The sequence below is a fragment of the Microcaecilia unicolor genome, chromosome 2, assembly GCF_901765095.1.
Source record: "Microcaecilia unicolor chromosome 2, aMicUni1.1, whole genome shotgun sequence".
Lineage (NCBI taxonomy): Eukaryota > Metazoa > Chordata > Amphibia > Gymnophiona > Siphonopidae > Microcaecilia > Microcaecilia unicolor.
The window spans coordinates 72671971-72690786 of NC_044032.1; the positions used below are offsets into that span (position 1 = coordinate 72671971).

Here is an 18816-nt window from a genome sequence, read left to right on the forward strand (position 1 = left end):
TTTTTATTCCACCACTTCCCTCGGGAGGTCATTCTAGGCATCCACCACCCTCTCCGTGAAAATGAATTTTCTCACATTTCTCCTAAGTCTACCACCCCACAACCTCAATTCATGTCCTCTAGTTTTACCACTTTTCCTTCTTTGGAAAATATTTGTTTCTTTATTAAACATTTTCAAGTGTTTAAATGTCTGTATCATATCTCCCCTTTTCCTCCTTTCCTCTAGGGTATACATATTCAGGTCTTTCAGTCTCTTCTCATTTATATCTTTTGGCACAAGCCCCAAATCATTCTTGTCGCCTTCCTCTGGACTGCTTCAAAGTCGTCTTAGATTTTTAGCAGGATATGGCCTCCAAAACTGAACACAGTACTCCAGGTGGGTCCTCTTTAACGACTTGTACATTTCCTTTCTTCTGCTGGTTACACCTCTCTCTATATAGCTTAACATCCTTCTGGCTCTAGCCACCACCTTGTCACAATGTTTCGTCGCCTTCAGATCCTCAGGTACTATCACCCCAAGATCCCTCTCCCTGTCTGGGCATATCATCCTTTCATTGCGCAGCACAGTGTTTCCCAAACCTGGTCCTAGCAGCATCTCAGCCAGTCAGGTTTTCAGGATACCCACAATGAATATTCATGAGAGAGATTTGCATGCACTGCCTCCACTGCATGGAAATCTCTCATGAATATTCATTGTGGATATACTGAAAACCTGACTGGCTGTGGTTCCCTCCAGGTTTTGGGAACCACTGGCCTAGGACATATATCTCTCTTGGATTTCTACTCCCTAAGTGCATCACTTTGCAATTCTTTGCATTGAATTTTAGTGCCAAACATTAGGCCATTCTTTTAACTTCTGCAGATCCTTTTTCATGTTTTCCACTTCAAGGTGTCCACTCTGTTACAAATCTTGGTATAGTCCTTCGGCAATGTCGCTCTCAAATATATTGAACTGAATTGGCCCTGGCACCGATCCTTGAGCCACTCAACTACTCACCTTTCCTTCCTCCGAGTTAATTCCATTTACCACCAACCTCTAGTGTCTGTCTGTCAACTAGTTCCTAATCCAGTTCACCACTTTGGGCCCTAAGTTCAGACTGTGAAGTTTATTCAAGAGCCTCCTGTGTGGAAAACATTTCAAAGGCTTTGCTGAATTCTTACAGCTTGGCTTTTGAGAGGGCTCAGCTAAAAGCACGCGTTTACTTGACGGAAGTGATGTTCTTGCTGTCGTTCTAATTCACTAGCTTATGTTCATGTCTGGAGAATTTTTGAGGCCTGGTGGTGATGATCATGTAGTCCCTCCTCTGCGGACTTCCATGTCACAGGTTCTGGATTTCTTACAAGATGGCCTAGAAAAAAGTCTGGCCTTGGCTTTGCTTTAGGTTCAGCTGGTGGCTTTGGCTTCTTTTCGGGAGCGATTGAAGGGCAAGCCCTTGGGTAGTCATCTGGACGTGGTTAGGTTCCTGAGAGGTGTACATGTTCTGTGTCCGCCCCAGCGGCCTCCCTTTCCTTCTTGGCATGTTAGTCTGGTCCTCTTGGCGCTTATTCCTTCTCCTTTTGAGCTGTTAGTTTCTATTTCCATCAAGGATGTACCTTGAAGACGGTGTTCTTTGTAGCTATATTGTTGGCGAGGAGAGTGTTGAAATTGCAGGCTTCGTCCTGTAGAGAGCCCTTTTTGGAGTTCCTGGCAGATCCTGTAGTTTTGAGATCGGTTCCCTCATTTCTGCTGAAGGTTTTGACGTCCTTTCATTTCAAACCAACTTCTTATCCAGTCAAAGTCTTCACCCGTTCATTTACGCAGATGATGTCACAATTTATATCCCTTTCAGACATGACCTTTCTGAAATCTCCAGTGAAATCATGCGCTGTCTGAACATCATGGATTCATGGGCTAACTCATTTCAAAACACAGCTGCCAGGCTGATATTCAGCAAAACACGATTCGATAGCGCTAAACCTCTCCGATTAAAACTGCACTGGCTCCCAATCAAGGAACGCATTACCTTTAAAATTTGCTCTTTAGTCCACAAGATTATCTACGGTGAAACCCCAGGATACATGGTTGACTTGATAGATCTTCCGACCAGAAACAGAACCAGAGCGTCATGTACCTATTTGAACCTCCACTATCCAAGCTGCATTGGACTCAGATACAAATCAACCTATGCATCCAATTTCTCCTACTTAGATACACAAATGTGGAATGCACTACCAAAGAGTGTGAAAACGATCCATGACCATCCACTTCAGGCGATCATTAAAGACCTATCTGTTTTGCAAGGTCTACTCTACTGACCCAACTTAAATGCCTCAACTCTGCAATGCATCAAAACCTTACATCGTATTGGACATTATATATTCCTTATTTCCTTGACCCTTATTGCACTTTGTATACCCTTACCTGACCCTTATTTTATACTGTATTTGTTTAACATCTACCGGACCTGGCGATCGCCTTTACGGTATTATGTAAGCCACATTGAGCCTGCTAATGGGTGAGAAAATGTGGGATACAAATGTTACAAATAAATAAGTAGATTACACCTAGCTCCGGTCCTTGATCCAATTCTTTGGTCACCCAGTCAGAGAATTCAATCAGATTCATTTGGCACGATTTACCATTGCTAAAACCATGTTGTCTCAGATTTTCTAACCTATTGTCTTCCTGGAAATTCACTATCCTTTCAGCATTGCTTCAATTACTTTTCCAGTAACCGAAGTGAGGCTTATTAGCCTTTAGTTTCCATCTTCTTCTCTATCATCACTTTTGTTGAAGAGGGACCACATCTGCTCTTCTCCAGTGCCAAGGAATCTCCCTCGTCTCCAAGGATTTATTAAACAAATTTTTAAAGAGAACCCGCCAGAAATCCTCTGAGCTCCCTCAATATTGTGGGATGGATCCCGTCTGGTCCCATAGCTTTGTCCACCTTCAGTTTTTCAAGTTGTTCGTAAACACTTTCTTCTGTGAACGGTGCTATATTCTCTCCATTTTCATATGTACCTTTTTCCAGACTATCGTGGTCCTTCTCTATGATTTTCTTTCATGAACACAGACTTGAAGTATTTGTTTAGCAAATCTGCTTTTTCCTCTTCATTTTCCACATAGCGTTTCACGGCATCTTTCGGTCTCTGTTTCATTTTTAGTCTCCCCCTCCCCTCTTTCACTAATATACCTGAAAAAATTATTGTCTAGCTGTTTGTTCTTCCATTTGTGCTTTTGCCACACTTATCTCTCTCTTGGCTTCTTTAAATTTCACCCGGTATTTCTCTCTGTGTTCCTCCTCTTGAATTTTTCTGTAGTTCATGAACGCCAACTCTTTATCCTTTATTTTCTCTGCCACTTGCTTGGAGTGCCACATTGGTTTCCTTTTCTTCTTGCTTTTATTTACTCTCCTTACATAAAAGTTATTAGCTATATTTATAGCTCCTTTCAGTTTGGACCACTGCTTTTCCACTTTTCGTATGTCCTCCCAGCCAGTCAGCTTTTTCTTCAGGTATTCCCTCATTTTGCTAAAGTCATCATGTTTTAAATCCAGGACTGAGTTTTGAGTGGCTGCCCTCTACTTTAGCTGTTATATTTGAAACCAAACTGTTTGATGATCACTGCTGTCCTGGTGGACACCCACTCATACATTAGGCACACTGTTTCCATTTGTGAGCACCAGATCCAGTATCGCTTCTCTCCTCCTGTGTTCTGTCACCGTTTGAGCAGAGCACTTTGTAAGGCATCCACAATATCTCTACTTCTTTCCAGTTCTGCAGATGGGACTTTCCAATGTGCAGCCGGCAGGTTGAAATCTCCCAGGAACAGCACCTCTCATTTCTTTCCCAGATTTTGGATATCTGTAACCAGATCTTTATCAAGTTCCTCCGATTGCGTTGGAGGTCTGCAGACAACACCCACGTTGACAGAGGTTCCATTATTTCTTATCAAAGTTATCTATATTGCTTCTTCCTTTCCCCAGGCCCCTGGCATTTTAGTTGCTGTGATATCTTTTCTCACATAGCGAGCTCCACCTTTACGGCCATCTCTGTTCTTCCTAAATGGATTGTAACCTGGTATGATTGCATCCCATTCATGGTAATAATTTAACTATGTCTTTGTGATAGCAACAATGTCTAAGTCTGCCTCTAATATCAGGGTTGCAGATCATGAACTTTGTTGCTTAGACTGCAAGCATTTGTGGTTATCGCTTTCCAGCTACATTTCAGTGGTCGTCTCATCTTCTGTTTAGTTTTTTCTTTAGTCTCACTTCCTGCTGTTTTGATAAGAAGTGATTTGCTAAGATATTTGTTTTCATTATTACTTTACACCTTGTCTTTAGCTGGGAGTGACCACTGTATTTGACCTGCCTCCATATGCCTACATATATTGTCTGAATTTCTCTCAAAGGAATTTTTTTTCATGCCACAGTGAGATGCAGTCCATCGTTACAATATTGTCTATTGTTTTTACATGTATTTTCCCATCCTCCTATGTACCTAAAATCTTCTTGGTGGGCTTTGGGCCACCTATTGAAATTCTCGGTATTTTGTGAACTTTTTGGTTCTGGTTGCCCTGTCCTTTGTCTTTCAGCCTTGTCGTTTTACCTTCTTCTGGTACTGTCGTCCGGTCTTGGACTGCTCTGTTCTTGGAATGGGCATGTCTGGCTTCATGTCCTTCCTAGCCTCTCGGGCTTGCTTTATCATGGTCATGGGGCAATTCTGTCTTTCATGGACGGTCCTCCTGTGCCCAAGACCGCATGGATGGTGGGATGACACTCCAGCCCTGCATGTTGAGGCTGATACTGATCTTGGTGGTCAAGGTTTGCTCTTTCTCGGACCATCGTCCTTCGCTTTGTGCCTTGCTCCATCTGTGAAGATCAAGTATTCCACCATTGTTTGGCACACCTTGCTCCATCTCTCACAAATACATTAAACAGAATCGGCCCCAGCACCAACCCCTTAGGCATTCCCTTACTTACTTTCCTTTCCTCCGAACAGATTCCATTTACCACTACCCTCGGTTACCTGTCACTCAACCAGTTTCCAATCCAGTTCACCACTTTGGGTTCTAAGTTCAGCCTTCTCAGCTTATTCATGAGTCTTCTGTGAGGGACTGTTTCAAAGGCTTTGCTGAAATCCAAGTAGATAACATCTAGCTCACGTCCTTCATCCTGTTCTTTGGTCACCCAGTCAAAGAAGTCAATCAGATTCGTTTGGCAGGATTTTCCTTTGGTAAAGCCACGTTGCCTCAGATCCTGTATCCTGTTGGCTTCTAGAAAGTTAACTATCCTTTCCTTCAGCAGCGATTCCATTATTTTTCCTACCACCAACGTGAAGTGGGACCACATCAGCTCATCTCCAGTCCTGTGGAACTTCTCCCATCTCTAAGGATCTATTAAATAAATCCTTAAGCGGTCCCGCCAGGGTTTCTCTGAGCTTTCTTAGTATCCTGGGATGTCTCCCTTCCGGCCCCATAGCTTTGTCCATTTTCAGATTCTTAAGCTGTTTATAAACACTTTCTTCCATGAATGGCACAATATGCACTCCATTCCCAGATACTCCCTAGGCAGTCGACCACTGTCCTTCTCCAGGGTTTTTTTCCCGTGAACACCGAAGAGAAATATTTGTTTAGCGTGTTTGCTTTATCCTCATTTATTTATTTATTTGTAGCATTTGTATCCCACATTTCCCCACCAATTTGCAGGCTCAATCACTCTCCACAGAGCCATTCTCAGCATCATTCAGTCTACCAATTCCATTTCTATCTTTTCTCCTTTCCCCAATATATCTGAAAAAGATCTTGTCACCTCTCAACATCTTTATCCATTTTTCGTCCACCTGTGCTTTCACTAGCCATATTTCCCTCTTCGCTTCTTTGAGTTTAATCCGATTAATCGATCCTCTTGTTGCGTTCTTTAGTACTTCATGAACGAACCTCTTTTGCCCGTATTTTTTCAGCCACTTGTTTGGAGAATCATATAGGCTTCCTGTTTTCTCTTGTTTTTGTTTACTTTCCTTGCGTAAGGATCAGATGTCATATTTATAGCTGCTTTCAACTTCAACCACTGTGCTTCCACTTCACCTGTAGGCCTACCCATGCCATCAGTTCCTTCTTCAGGTATTCCCCCATTTTACCAAAATCAGTTTGTCTGAAATCCAGTGCTTTGAATTTTTTTTTTTACATCCACAGTCCACTTTTGCTCTTGTATCAAATCTCTCAACACCCCACACAGGCAGCACCTTCCCCCCCTCCCCACACCTTATACAGGCAGCACTATTTCTTCTCTCTAAAACTCTCCACACAAAGACATTCCTGGTTCAGGTGTAATCTCACTAACACAACATAAACCTTCTCAATACCAGGCATATTGTGAAGTTTATACTATTCTACAGAAAAGTGATTCAGGTCAGATCTGCAGCCCCTCCTTACCTCTCTACCCTCATCTCCCCTTACGTTCCTACCCGTAACCTCCGCTCTCAAGACAAATCCCTCCTTTCAGTACCCTTCTCCACCACTGCCAACTCCAGGCTCCGCCCTTTCTGCCTCGCCTCACCCCATGTTTGGAATAAACTCTTTGAGCCCATACGCCAGGCTCCCTCCCTGCCCATCTTCAGATCCTTACTCAAAGCCCACCTCTTCAATGTCGCCTTCGGCACCTAACCACTTTACCTCTATTTAGGAAATCTAGACTGCCCCAACTTGACATTTCGTCCTTTGATTGTAAGCTCCTTTGAGCAGGGACTGTCCTTCTTTGTTAAACTGTACAGCGCTGCGTAACCCTAGTAGCGCGCTAGAAATGTTAAGTAGTAGTAGTCATTGGGATAACTAAACAAGCCAAATTACTACAGACTGCTACATAGAAAATTCAGGCTAAGAGAATACCTAGCCTTGGTCACGCACGCAGAATACAAAGACCAAATACAGAATAGGTGACCACAAACTAGAAATACAAATATGTAGACTGAAATTAAACTGAAACCTAAGGAAGTTAGACCTTGCGTGTAGACCACCACCAGAGAAATATGAGATGCTTTTCTCCCTATACAGTGCAAAATATAAAGATACCAGGTTTCAAGGATAGTGTTGCCAGTGGTTGCAGCCAGGACATTTTACCTGACTCCTTAGGCAGAGCGAACTCCCAAGTCTGCCTGAACTTGAATAAGGCATAGACTGGTACAGAGCTTTGGGGTTCCTTCCCAAATTTTTGCCATGGACTTCAGTCAAGTCTGATACCAGCTCTGGCAGTTGTACAGTCAAAAAAAAAAAACCTGACCTTTTCTAATTACTAAATAGGAAATTAATTTTTTTATACCATCTTTTCTGTTCCATTTAATTTAAAACAAAAATATTGGTCCCATCTATAGTTTGTACTTTCTTCTGTCTTAACTTTTTCCAAGGTCTTCTGTCCATATGACATTTCTTCTCTCTTCATATCCATTATCCATCTTCCCTGTGTGTCCATGTCTTCATGCTGAGCATCTCCCTTCTTTTCCCCTGCCCAGCATCTCCATACTGTATTCCTACTCCCCTTTGTTTAGTATCACCCCTGTGTCCCTATCCCCCCATGTCCAATCACCCTTGTCTCTCTGGCATTATGCTTCTCCCATGTCTAGCATTTCCCTTCTGTGTCCCTAGCCCAGTTCAGCATTGGTCCTTTTTGTCTCTACTCTCTCCCTGACCAACTTTTCTCCTCTGTCCCTGTCCTTATACTCCCCCCATGCCCATTATCTCCACCCTGGACCGTGGACGGGATTAAGAAGACTGAATGACTGCATATATAAGACTGCACAGTTGACTAATGACCAGCAAGATAAGTAACCCTCATAAAAAATTTCATTATAAAACCTACAGTAAAGGTATTTGAGGGCTACACTGACAGAGGAGGTTTTTCAGGCAGTGCTCCCTAAATTTGGGTTCAACGAAAGGAGTATGTGCTTGAGTTTGAGGCTTTTCCTCCTATAAACACATAACTGGACACTACATTATAAGTAGAGTAGAGGTCACAGGGTTTGATTTGTTATTTAGTAACTACTAAACTCTCTACGGGCTCCTGTCGATATTTAAATATTCAGATTTAACCAACCGTGAGCTAGTGTAGAAAGATAGGACAGCTAAACATGGCCACTTAGCTTTGAATATTTGGATCTATCTGAACTCCGCCTCTGGAATGCTCCCAAACATAGCTGGCTTCCACTTCAGCTCTAACTAGTCATTTTCAGTGAAACTGACTAGTTAAGTGCCACTGAAAATGACCGGATAGCCGCATACAAGCGAGATAACTGATCGCTGTCCATTCCCGTCTGGTTAACTTGTTTTGAATATTAGAATAATTTTTAAACAGCTTTTGGAGATAAATAATTTTGTTAGCTCTTTTGCATTATTCTTGTTTATGCTGTTACCTAGCTGGTTCTACTCGCAGTCCTCAAAAGAGCAGGAAAGTCGAGGATTTTTCGGTTCTACAGTCCCTTCCTTTTTCCTTTCTCTGGGGATTTGTTATGTCATGTCAAGAATTTCTCTCATACTTTACCTTGTTAGGTATTGATCTGGCTGAATTTTACTGAATTCTTTCTTCCTTCATTTTATTATTCCCCATCGGGACTCTCTTTGGCTCTGCTTTCCCACACTTTGTGGTTCTTCTTGTCAATTTTCTACCATGCTTTTTCCTTATGCATGCTCCTCCTTGACAGACCTGTATTCTTATTTTTGGACCATTTGGTAGCTAGCTACTCTAGTTTGGTAACACACTGCTCTAGCTGTCTACTGATGACATTGGTTTAGCAGCTGATAGCTGGGTCTTTTCCAGCGTGGTGTTTCTGCTGTGCTTGGCAATCGCTGTGTTTACTAGGAATACTGCTACTTAACAGCCACTTTCTATTTTTGGCTATGGAAGTCTGGCTCCTTAAGGGGTAGATTATTTGCAGCAAAAAGCTGATTTTCCTTTTCTGTATGGGGATGATTTGTTGTGTTCTAGCTAGTGGTTGTTTACAAAGTTCCAGCACCTTATCCCTGTTTAGTGGGTCTGCTGAATCCATTTTCAAAGTTCCAGGCCTTGATGCATAGAGGTTGATCATGCCTAGTTGCCTCCTTGGGATAATCACTACTACTACTACTACTATTTAGCATTTCTATAGCGCTACAAGGCGTACACAGCACTGCACAAACAAAGAAGAAAGTCCCTGCTCAAGGCGCTTACAATCTAATAGACAAAAAATAAAGTAATCAAATCAATTAATGTGTACAGGAAGGAGGAGAGGAGGGTAGGTGGAGGCGAGTGGTTACAAGTGGTTACGAGTCAAAAGCAATGTTAAAGAGGTAGGCTTTCAGTCCAATTGTAGGTTTTCTTGCTGCAACTAAAGTATCTTCGATAATTATGTGCTTTCAAATGGAAGGGATTTTTCATCTGTTTCTTTGCTAATAGCCAGAACTACATTTAGAGTACTCCAAATACCATATCCAATTCCATATCCTAACTGTTAATGCACACTAAATCCTGTACGAACTGCTTAGCACACATTAGTAAACACACCACTTGGTTATTTAAAAAGAAATAAGACCTTGTGTATCAGTTTTTTCAGAATACTGTTTATGTAATTATACATTTTCTTTAAATAGAGTGAAGAGAATAATTTAAGATATAGTGGAATACATTTTCAGTAAGCTGCTTAACTTTGTGTGCATGGACTTTTCAGCTGGTCCAACTTACCTGATCTTCAAACATAATTAATCTCTGTTGTTTGTGCATGGATAAAAAGCATTCTTGTACTTTACTTTCTCTCCAGTAATAGTGCAAAGTATCTGAGTTGACTTTGTGCATACACCTCTAGAAGCCTTCTTTTTTTTTTTTTTTTTTTACTTTAGCTAAAATGTTTTTTTTTTGTTTGTTTTTTTAGGGAAGGTGATGGAATTTGATATAATGCTTTTCATGTAGTTTGCCAGAATCAGCCATTCTACCCATTTAACTCCAAATCCTAACCATATGGTTTCTTACTAAGCCTTTTTACTCTTTCTTGTGCGCTGTTACTGCTCTTCTGATCATATGTGGATTGACTGGTTCTTTTATTCCATATTTTCCTGCTTTTTGGTTGGCTCTTTGGCATTGGGGGGAGTTATACACACCCAGTTTAATTAGTTTTGACTGCTTTCTTACTGGGGCCATTGAGATCATATGTGTTCTGACTCTGTATAGTGTAGTATATTATTAAATCTTGTGTGTCTTGCATTCTCCCTTACTTTTCAGCTTCAGTGTCTAGTCCCATTGTCCCAGGAGGGATGAGGAACATACATGATAACAAAGTATCTGCACAATTGTCTGGGAGTTCAGCAAATCACCATGCTGACAACTCAAGACATGGCTCAAATGAAGACTACCTGCAGATGGTGCACAGGCTAGGCAGCGAGGTATGTCATTCTTAACAGACAAAAATACACAAAATATTTGGAGATTTATAAAGCCGATCTTTATATAACATTTGTGCAATGCTGGCAAAGGTGGTGTAGTAGCATGGAAATATTAGTGTCCAGATGGTAATTTCATCGAAATAAAGATTTAGTGGTGTGTCTCTCCCCCCCCCCCCCCCCCCCACCAACAGATGTTTACCAACCCACTCAGTTAAGAAAGCCCACCTTCTATAATTACCCTAATCATGCCCTTCCTTCTTCTTTCTTCCCTTACTTAATCTCTGCACAATACTAAATGTATCTGTTATCCTGTAATGACAATGTTAACAAAACTATGTAAGCCACATTGAGCCTGCAAATAGGTGGGAAAATGTGGAATACAAATGAAATAAATAAATAAACATAGTTTAAAAAAGCTTATTAATAATTTTTTATGACATCACTAACCAAACCAGGGTATGGTATGGTATTGATTCTGGTTTATCACAGATATGACAAGTTATGTAATAGGGCTGCTACAATATATCTTGAATTAATATGAACAAAAGCCAGTGGTATTTTTTTTCTTAGCATCCGCTCCACCATGAAATACCTGGTGTTATCCCTTTGTATCAGCAGGTGGAGGTAGAGAAAACTGAATTCTGCCAGAGGGTAGTATCAAAAGAAAATGCATCAGCAACTTTGAGTTCATTTAGCGTGCACAGGAGTGGTGTTTAAATGGCAGCTCCAGTAGTGCAGAAGTGAAGCTGGATGGACTTCTATGGTCTGTGTTCCATATGGCAAGACAGAACAGGATGGGCTGGGGTGGGTATCAACAACAACTCCAGTACCTGGATAGTAGGGCCTGGGCGGGACAAACATTTTACAGTCTGAACCCTGAAAATGTCAAGGATGGATCAGGAGCCAAGTATGTGTGTATTATACCATATTCAAATGGTATGTGTATCAGTGGGGGAGGGGAAGACATAGTATAATGGAACATAGCAAGTAAAATGTTGTAATAATACTATTGGACTGTTGGTTGAATTATGCTTTGATAATGAATGCAGGGCAGATTGGATGGACCACGGAGGTCTTTATCTGCTGTCATTTACTATGTTGTTATGCACTTTGGCCTGTTTATGGTGCCCCATATGTTTTACAAGGTGATGGGGGTGGTGGCTGCACACCTTCTGCGTTGGGGTATTCAGGTTCATCCGTGCCCGGACGATTGACTGGTTCAGGCCGACTTGGTTTCAGAGGCCAGTTTAGCTACCTCAAAGGTCATTTCACTGTTGGAATTCCTGGGTAGGATAGTGAATCAGCCCAAGAGCCATCTGGTTCCGTCCCAGACCCTGGAGTATCTTGGGGTCCACTTTGATACAGCCAGAGGGATGGTTTTTCTTCCGGATGTGCAGGTAGAGGAGCTCCAGGTGCAGTTGTGCCAGTTGTGTGATTTTCCGGAGTCCACGGTTTGAGATTACCTGCAACTTTTGGACTCCATGGCTGCTATGCTGGAGGTTAGTGCCTTGGGTGAGGGCTCATATATGCCTCCTGTAAGAGGTCGTATTGTCCTGATTGGTACCGGCATCACAGGACTTCCATTGTCTTTTGCCTCTGCCACCTAAGGTTTGGCTCAGTCTAGCCAGGTGGGTAGTCTGGTTCACCTGCTGAGAGGGTTTCCTCTGGGTCCCACATAGTGGGTTCTGGTCACCCTGGATGCAAGTCTCTTCAGTTGGGGAGCTCACTATCTTGGTCATGTGGTGCAGGGCACCTGGTCAAGCCAAGAGGAGTCCTGGTCTGACCTGTTGGCCAGAGTCCACTCAGACTTTGGCAGAGCCATCATTCAGGGGACCTTGTCTTCCCCTGCCCAGTAAACTACTTCAGTACATCCCATCTGTATAGAAAGGTGTTGCTGATGCTAAGAAAGATGAAATGATGTCTTATGGAAAAGTTTCTTTTGTTTAGTCCTCAACACTGTTCTGCAATCTTGCCCTTAGAAGACCTTGGCCTGGTATTCGGGTGTGCTCTGTGCTTTCTTTTCAGTGTTTCAAAAAAAGAAAAGAAATTCATTTTGTGATTGGCAGCCATACAGGGTTCCTGTGATATGGCTGTATTCTGCTATAATCAGGATATTTTATTTAAATTATCAATTAACTTGTCATTATTGCATGTGGTCCAGTATATGAGGAAGTATAATTTTTTTTTCTCAAATGTAATTGCACCGAAATATTACCTGTACCGCTCCTTTTCTAGACACCCTATGGGGAACTTATCATGCAAATCAGATACCAAAAATTAGTCATTTTCTTAGCATCCCTCCGGACTGGCCCAGAATGTGACTGATGGGTTGTGTACACCTTCCAGCAGGTGGAGACAGAGAAAAAGGTTGTGACTCTAGCAAGCCAATAAGAGCCCTTGCCAGCTAGAGAAAGATCCATTCCTTGTCATCAAGCAGATGAAGCCATTACGTATGGGTTATGTCCATCAACCAGCAGGGGAGATAGAGAGCACTCAAACTTTCCCAGTGCCCTCCTGGCCAGCTAGCTCCACTGCCTCTTCAGTATTCTCTATCTCCCTTAGCAGGGTGGCTGCAGCTTGTTCGAGCTCCAGAAAAATCTGCCGGGAGGTGGTTCCTGGCTTGCCAGTTGTTAACCGGGGTGTTGGAGGCTATAGCAGCTTCACTTTAAAGGCACATAGGTTAGCCCTTTCCCTGCCTTACCCATACCTCTGTGGATGTGGACATATTGCCTTGCTTTCCCTGTCCTTACCCACCAACAGTGGATGCAGGCATATAGGTTCGCCCTTTCCCTTCCTTTCCCACTCATCTGAGCCTCCGGAGTCTTCAATACCTCTGCTTTCCTCACAGCTTAAAAAAAAAAAAAAAAAAGTTGCGTCCCGTTTTTAAAGGCAGAGACGCTGGAACAGAGGTTTTTGACCTGATTTTCAGCAGGATCGTAGTTGTACACTAGATCCTTTGAGGTAAGAGTGTTTTCCAACTCTTCCGGGGTGGGCCCGCGATCGGGCCGATTTTGGTGCGAACCGTCATTTTGGATTTTACCGCCGTTTTTCGGCGATGGCTGCGGACAATGTAAAGCGCTGTTCCACTTGTGGCAAGCGCAAATCAGCAGCAGGGCTCTGTAAATCGTGCTGTATTGGCGTAGGAGCCAGCCCGAGCATGGCGAGCGATGTTTCTTCCCGCTCTGACCTGGCAGCGGGCGCCATTTTGCGTACACCGCATGGCGCGGCCTCCGTGGACACGGAGAGACCTGAGCCGGGTGGGGCACCTCGAGATGAGGTTATTTCAGGAGTGGCTAGCACCGGACAGGATTTGGGTGCCCAGGGTGAGACTTTCTCCCCGGATTTTGTGCTTTTGCTGCATAAAGCATACATGATGAAAAGAGCCCTTCCTCAAGGGTCGCCTGAGGCTCCTCTGATTGCCCCCCCCCCCCCCCGATGGATTCTGGCCTGGGACTGCCCAGTGAGGCCTTTTTCCCGGATGCTTGGCCTAAAGATAAGCGCAGAAGGGTTAATTCACCTTCAGATTGTGGTGCACCTTCCCCCCCGTGGTCGGGGTGTGAGGATTCGGAGAACTCTGACAGACGTTCTTGGTCTGAGGAACCAGAGTCAGGTGCGGATTTACCACAGGATCTGGATGATCCCTCCGCGGTGAGGATTTTCCACCGTGATGAGCTGCCAGCGCTTATTTCAGATACCCTGCAGGCCCTCTTGATTGAAGATCCTGACAGTGGCATGGCCTCCTCGGGTAATCCCAGGATGGCTAGTACCAAGAAAGCTGCTCGGGCCTTCCCTTTGCATGACTCCATCCTAGAGCTTGTTTCGGCTCAGTGGGCTGACCCCGAGGGACCTTTGAGAGTTTCCAGGGCTATGGGGCAGTTATACCCTCTGCGTGAGGGACATATGGCTCGTTTTCAAATGCCTACAGTGGATGCCGTAGTCACTGCGGTGACAAAGAGAACTACCCTCCCTGTTGAAGGAGGTGTTGCCCTGAAGGACGTTCAAGACCGTAGGCTGGAAACAGCGTTGAAACGGTCCTTTGATATTGCAGGTCTCACTGTTCGGGCGTCTGCATGCAGCTGTTATGCTGTGAGAGCCTGCCTAGCTTGGCTGCAACAGGCAATGGCTCAGCCCGGAGATGGAGCGGAGCCCTTCTTGGATGTGGCTCCGCAGATGGAGGTGGCCTTGTCCTTTCTGGCTGATGCCCTTTATGACCTTGTCAGAGCTTTGGCTAAACAAATGGCAGTAGCAGTGGCGGCTCGCCGTCGTCTGTGGCTACGACACTGGGCAGCGGACATGGCCTCTAAGCAAAGGTTGGTGAAGTTGCCTTTTCAAGGACTTCTCCTATTTGGTGAGGAGTTGGAGAAAATTGTGAAAGGCCTGGGTGATCCAAAACCCCAGCGCTTGCCCGAAGATAGGCAGAGGCCTTCCTCTAAGGGCCAGGCGGTCCATTCCTCGTACAGACCTCGCTTCCGTGAAGCTAGAAGGTACCGCCCGGGGCGTTCTGCTGGGTTCACTTCACGTGCCCGTGGTCAGCAGAGGAACTCCTTTCGCTCGGACAAGCGTTCCGCAGCTGGTGGCTCAAGACCAGGAGTTCAGGGGCGACCCTCTCAATGATGGTGCGCCGGCCCTCTCCTCGATGCCTGTCATCGGAGGACGGCTTTCCCCCTTTGTCAAGGAGTGGGCCAAGATTTCCTCAGATCAGTGGGTTCTGGACCTGATCAGAGATGGACACAGAATAGAATTCAACGCCCCAGTAAGAGACGTGTTTGTGGAGTCCCGATGCGGTTTTGCCGTCAAACGGGTGGCGGTGGAGGAGACTTTACAAGATTTGATGCAGTTAGGGGCAGTGACCCCGGTGCCTCCCGCCGAGCAAGGCTGCGGCCGATACTCCATCTAATTTGTGGTGCCGCGAAAAGGTGGGTCCTTTCGCCCTATTCTGGACTTAAAAGAAGTGAACAAGTCCCTGAGAGTGCGGCATTTCCACATGGAAACCCTGCGCTCCGTCATTGCGGCGGTTCAGCCAGGAGAGTTTCTCACGTCTCTAGACCTGAAAGAAGCTTACTTGCACATACCGATTTGGCCCCCGCACCAGAAGTTTCTGAGGTTTGCGGTGTTGGGAAAACATTTCCAGTTCAGGGCCTTGCCTTTTGGCCTCTCCACAGCTCCCCGAACCTTTTCGAAGGTAATGGTGGTAGTAGCTGCTTTTCTCAGGCGAGAAGGTATCAGGGTTCACCCGTACCTAGACGACTGGCTCATCAGAGCAGACTCTGCAAAAGGGAGCTTACAAGCTACAGCCAGAGTGGTCTCAGTACTTCAATCTCTAGGCTGGGTCGTCAATATGGCCAAAAGTCACCTGTCCCCTTCACAATCTCTAGAGTTTTTGGGGGCCAGGTTCGACACAGTCTCGGGCTATGTGTTCCTACCCGAGCCAAGGCGGTGCAAGCTTCAGAATCAGGTCCGTCTGCTCCTGAGGATGCCCCGCCTGCGAGCTTGGGACATTGTCCAGCTGCTGGGATCGATGACAGCCACGATGGAAGTGGTACCCTGGGCGAGAGCGCACCTGAGACCTCTACAGTATTCCCTACTCCGGAGATGGTCTCCTATTTCTCAGGATTACCAATGCAGACTTACTTGGCTTCCTGCGGCCCGTCTCAGCATGGAGTGGTGGCTCTCGGACAGCATGCTGCGGCGAGGAATGCCGCTGACGCTCCCCGTTTGGTGCCTAGTGGTGTCAGATGCCAGCCTGAAGGGCTGGGGTGCACACTGCAAGGGGAAGCATGCCCAGGGTCTATGGACACCCGAGGAGTCGGAGTGGTCCATCAACCGCCTAGAGTTGAAAGCAGTGTTTCAGGCGCTTCTGGCCTTTCAAGTGACCCTGGAAGGATTGGCTGTCAGAGTGATGTCGGACAACACGACAACGGTGGCCTATATAAATCGACAAGGTGGAACAAGGTGCAGAGTACTAGCCGCGCAGGCCGAACTGATTTGCCACTGGGCCGAGCTGCATCTTCAGTGTCTGTCGGCAGCTCATATTGCAGGTCAGAGCAATGTGCAGGCCGATTATCTGAGCAGGCATCAGATCGATCCAGCAGAATGGAATCTGGCAGACGAAGTATTCCTGCAGATCTGTGCCAAATGGGGCAAGCCCGTGATGGATCTAATGACGACAAGTGCCAATACCAAAGTCCCGTGCTTCTTCAGCAGACGGAGAGATCCTCGCTCGGCGGGGTTGGATGCCTTGGCTCAACCCTGGCCTCCGGGTCTACTTTATGTGTTTCCCCCATGGCCCTTGATAGGGCGCCTGCTCTTGCGGATTCGGCTGCACCCAGGAGAAGTGGTCCTCATCGCCCCGGATTGGCCAAGGAGACCTTGGTATGCAGACCTCCAACAAATGCTCCTGGAGGCTCCTCTGCCGTTACCTCTGGTACCGAACCTGTTGACTCAGGGACCGGTAGCCATGGAGGACGCCGGCCGCTTTGGTCTTACGGCATGGCTATTGAGAGGGCGCAATTGAGGGATAAAGGTTATTCCAATAAAGTTATTTCCACTCTCCTGCAAGCCCGCAAGCGGTCCACTTCCGTGGCTTATGCCAGGATTTGGTGCCTGTTTGAGTCTTGGTGTGCTTCCAGAGCCATTGTTCCAATGCGGGCTCTTGTCTCGCCGATTCTGGACTTTTTGCAGGAAGGTGTACAAAAAGGCTTGGCCTATAATTCCCTGCGGGTGCAGGTGGCAGCGTTGGCCTCCCTTCGTGGTAAGGTGGAAGGCGTGTCTTTGGCTGCTCACCCAGATGTGGCACGGTTTCTTAGAGGGGTGCTTCGGCTCCGACCTCCAGTGCGAGCACCCTGTCCAGCTTGGAACCTGGGGCTAGTTTTGAAAACCCTGCAGGCATCTCCTTTTGAGCCGCTTCGGCGAGCATCGGAGAAAGACTTGACACTGAAGGCCGCTTTTCTGGTGGCCATTACCTCGGCGAGACGGGTGTCAGAGCTCCAGGTGCTGTCCTGTAGAGACCCATTTCTGCAATTTTCACAGTCCGGAGTCACGGTTCGGACCGTGCCGTCCTTTATGCCTAAGGTGGTTTCAGCCTTTCACTTAAACCAGCCTATTTTCTTGCCCTCTTTTTCAGAGGAAGAGTTTCCAGAATCTTTTGGGCAGCTGCACCTTTTGGATGTGCGCAGGACTCTGCTGCAGTATCTGCGAGTTACTAACTCTTTCATGACTTCTGATCATCTGTTTGTTTTGCTATCCGGTTCTCGCAGAGGGTCTCCAGCGTCTAAAGCCACTATTGCCCGCTGGCTCAAAGAAACTATCTTTTCAGCTTATCTGCTGGCCGGCAGGGTTCCGCCTGTAGCCTTTAAGGCACATTCTACTAGAGCGATTTCTTCCTCTTGGGCTGAAACTGGAGCACTCTCTCTTCAAGAGATATGCAGTGCAGCAACATGGGCTTCTAAGCTCTCCTTTGCCCGACATTACAGGCTGGATGTGGCTGCCAGGAGGGATGCGCGTTTTGGTGCACAAGTGCTAGCGCGTGGTGTGGCTTGTTCCCACCCTATCTAGGGATTGCTTTGTTACATCCCATACGTGAGGAAAGCTCTTGTGATTCCCATTGCGGTTTGCCATACTGCTTTGGAAGCTGCAAATACTGAAGAGGCAGTGAAGCTAGCTGGCCAGGAGGGCATTGGGAAAGTTTGAGTGCTCTCTATCTCCCCAGCTGGTTGATGGACATAACCCATACGTAATGGCTTCATCTGCTATGACTAAAGGAAAGAAAATTACGAAGGTAAGAATCTAATTTTCCCGTAATCTCAGTCTCCAGCAGGTGGAAGGTGGTGAGCCTTCAGTCTCAGACTTTTCTATTCTTTTTCTTTTTACATTATCCCTGTGCATTTTGAAAAAAAAAAAAAAAAATCCTGCTCTTTGGAGGCTGAGGCCCGTGTGTGTGTGTGTGTGTGTGTGTGTGTGGGGGGGGGGGGGTCTCAGAGCCTCGGGGGTGCCACATTCGGAAGGGCGGGTCCCTACCCCCCCCCCCCCCCCCATCCTCCCTGGTGCTGGCTAATTTGCTAGCCTTGTTTGCTTTTACAGCAATAACAAATTTACCTCAAGCCCCTCATGGAGGGAAGCTTTAGAGGAGGGAGAGGCAGCTACTCAGTTAAAAAAAGAAAAAAGACTAGCCGCCTGGTCTGCTGTCTTGGCAGAGCCGTTTCTGGGCAGAAAAAATGAGCAGGGCAGCTCCGTAGCGATCAGCTGTTTCTGGTTTAATGTCTTTTCCTAATGTAGGCAAGCTCCGTCGTTATTCGGTCTCAGCGACGGGGTTTAGGGGCGGCTGTGTGTGCCGATGTTTCTTCTACTTTAAAGGCAGTACCAGGGTGCTGGTATTGAGGTATCGTCGGCGCTGTCGGACGGAGGTCTGAGTTCGTTGTTTTGCCGCCGTTCGCA

General features: G+C 45.9%; 1 protein-coding gene across 1 annotated transcript in view; it reads left to right on the top strand.

Annotated features, from left to right (window-relative positions):
* The window catches only part of NIPBL (NIPBL cohesin loading factor), a 1064356-nt gene that overhangs the window by 179994 nt on the left and 865546 nt on the right, over nt 1-18816 (top strand). Inside the window, 1 exon segment of the mRNA XM_030191924.1 lies at nt 10223-10383. Within this exon segment, the coding sequence (XP_030047784.1) occupies nt 10223-10383 (161 nt within the window).